The sequence below is a fragment of the Rattus norvegicus genome, chromosome 11 (assembly GCF_036323735.1).
Source record: "Rattus norvegicus strain BN/NHsdMcwi chromosome 11, GRCr8, whole genome shotgun sequence".
NCBI classification, from domain to species: Eukaryota; Metazoa; Chordata; class Mammalia; order Rodentia; family Muridae; genus Rattus; species Rattus norvegicus.
The window spans coordinates 55,057,403-55,059,493 of record NC_086029.1 but is presented as its reverse complement, the minus strand read 5'-3'; the positions used below and the strand labels follow the sequence as shown (position 1 = coordinate 55,059,493).

Below are 2,091 nucleotides of genomic sequence, written 5' to 3'. Positions count from 1 at the left end.
GTTGAATAAATGGATTAAAAATCTATTCATTTATATAATGATTTGCAAAATGATACTTTTTATATTTAAAAATACTGTGAAGACAGAAAATTAGAATTATATATTAAGCTTTCTCTGTTATCATATTTGCTTCATAAAAGAGAGGAAGGACGAGAAGGAAGGGTTTCTAAAAAGAAAAGTAAGTCAGTTAATGCCTGACATTCTTAGGTTTTGTGCATTCTGGAAAATAACACAGATTTCTCCCAGTAGCTAAATAACATTATACAAAAAGAATCTCACACAATAAGCGATTTAATTGTGGGGAAATATTAGTTTATTGAATTTGAAGTTACAGTATTAAAAGAATCTCATGAGAACAAAGAAAGTAGATACAACAGTTAAATTTTATGTCTATGTAGTGGAGATTAATAGTTGACAAATTATTTTTATTCTATATGCATGCATATTTAACAAACATACCTAAATATTTAAAGACTAATACTATATATAAATTGCATTATCATTTTTCTATACTTTATATTAATAAAATTATTTTAATAAGCTGAAATTAATGTACTATGGAAGCAGAAGCATTTTTAAAAATACTGTAAGTTTTCATAACTTTCTTAACAGCATTTACTACCTCCTTATTTCTCAGGCTGTAAATAAAAGGGTTTAACAAAGGAATTATTACTGTATAAAACACAGCTACTGGTATGTCTTTACTACCATCTTCAGATGGTCCAATATACATGAGAAGACAGGTGTAGAATATTGACACAGAAAAAAAATGGGATGCACAAGTAGAAAATGCTTTTCCTCTCCCATCCTTGGATTTCATCTTGAAAATAGTGAAAAGAATGCAGAAGTAAGAGACCAAGATAGTGGTAATGGTAAAGACTTGAATTGGCATTGAAAAAATATATATCATTAGTTCATTAATAAAAGGGTTTGTACAGGAGAGGCGATACAGGGGAAGAATATCACAGAAGAAGTGATCAATTTTGGTAGATTTACAGAAATTTAATCTTAACAGACAGCCTGTATGAATCAAGGAATGCAGGTTACTGGCTATGAATATGCCCATGCTCATCTGAAGGGAGAGCTTCTTGGACATCATGGTGTGGTACTGCAGTGGGTTGCATATGGCCACATAGCGGTCATAGGCCATGGCTGCCAGAAGAAAGCAGTCTGCAGTTTCAGCAAGACAGAGGAAATAGAACTGTGCCATGCATTCACAGAAAGAGATCCTTCTGTCCACAGAAAAGAAGTTCTCTAGCATCTTGGGAGTGATGGCACAGGAGCAGCAGGAGTCCATCAGGGCCAGGTTTCCCAGAAAGATGTACATGGGTGTGTGGAAACGAGGCTCCATGTAGATCAAGGCCACCAGCCCAAGATTCCCCACCATGGTGACCAGATATATGGCAGAGAACACCAGGAACAGAAGTGTCTTTAGGTCTGGGTGATCTGTGAATCCTATGAGAATGAACTCTATTGTTAAAGAGTGATTTGCCTTCATCATGATTGATCTGTGCTGAGACAAAATATAAAGTAATTTAATTGCAGTTATAAGCTGAATACATCTCACTACCCAGCTGTATTTACAATATCAATGTACAGAAAAACATCATCATATTGCCCTGTCCTCTGAAGAGTGGCAATCCCAGGTTAGGTTATGCATCATGAAAAGTTACTTGTAGATTGTTCATAAATAACTGCCCTGAAATATATGAGAAACCCTGAGAGTGGGAAGTTTTTCCTGCATGAGCCATCCTGCACTCAAGAACATGGTCTGTAATTTAACATTTTCATTTTGAGAGATTCTCATAATAACATTCTGCAGAGAACATAATTTTTTTTTGTATTTTCCTCCAAAGGAGTGCTTTATTGACAAGTTGCCTGCTAATATTTGTTAGGGATACATCAGTGACCTGCACTCCTGTAATGTGTTCCCTCACACAGCTATTAGTTTTTAACCCTGGAAAAGGAGACACCAATAACATGTTCTTCCTCAGCTCCCCAATTACTTGCTGTTCCTTGCTTTGCGTGGTACAGTATTCTAAGGGTGTCCAAAGAAGCCAGGGTATGTCACACTGTATCAGACCAGAAACT

General features: G+C 35.6%; 1 protein-coding gene across 1 annotated transcript; it reads right to left on the bottom strand.

The window, feature by feature from the left end:
* Positions 1 to 547: 547 nt before the first annotated feature.
* On the bottom strand, positions 548 to 1,501 carry Or5k17 (olfactory receptor family 5 subfamily K member 17). The gene has a single exon (NM_001000725.1). The coding sequence runs from the start codon at positions 1,499 to 1,501 to the stop codon at positions 548 to 550; it is 954 nt and encodes a 317-aa protein (NP_001000725.1).
* Between the last annotated feature and the right edge of the window lie 590 nt (positions 1,502 to 2,091).

Bases quoted from the DNA above. Each gene is read 5' to 3' on its own strand.
- Or5k17 (NM_001000725.1), bottom strand. From the start codon at position 1,501: ATGATGAAGGCAAATCACTCTTTAACAATAGAGTTCATTCTCATAGGA.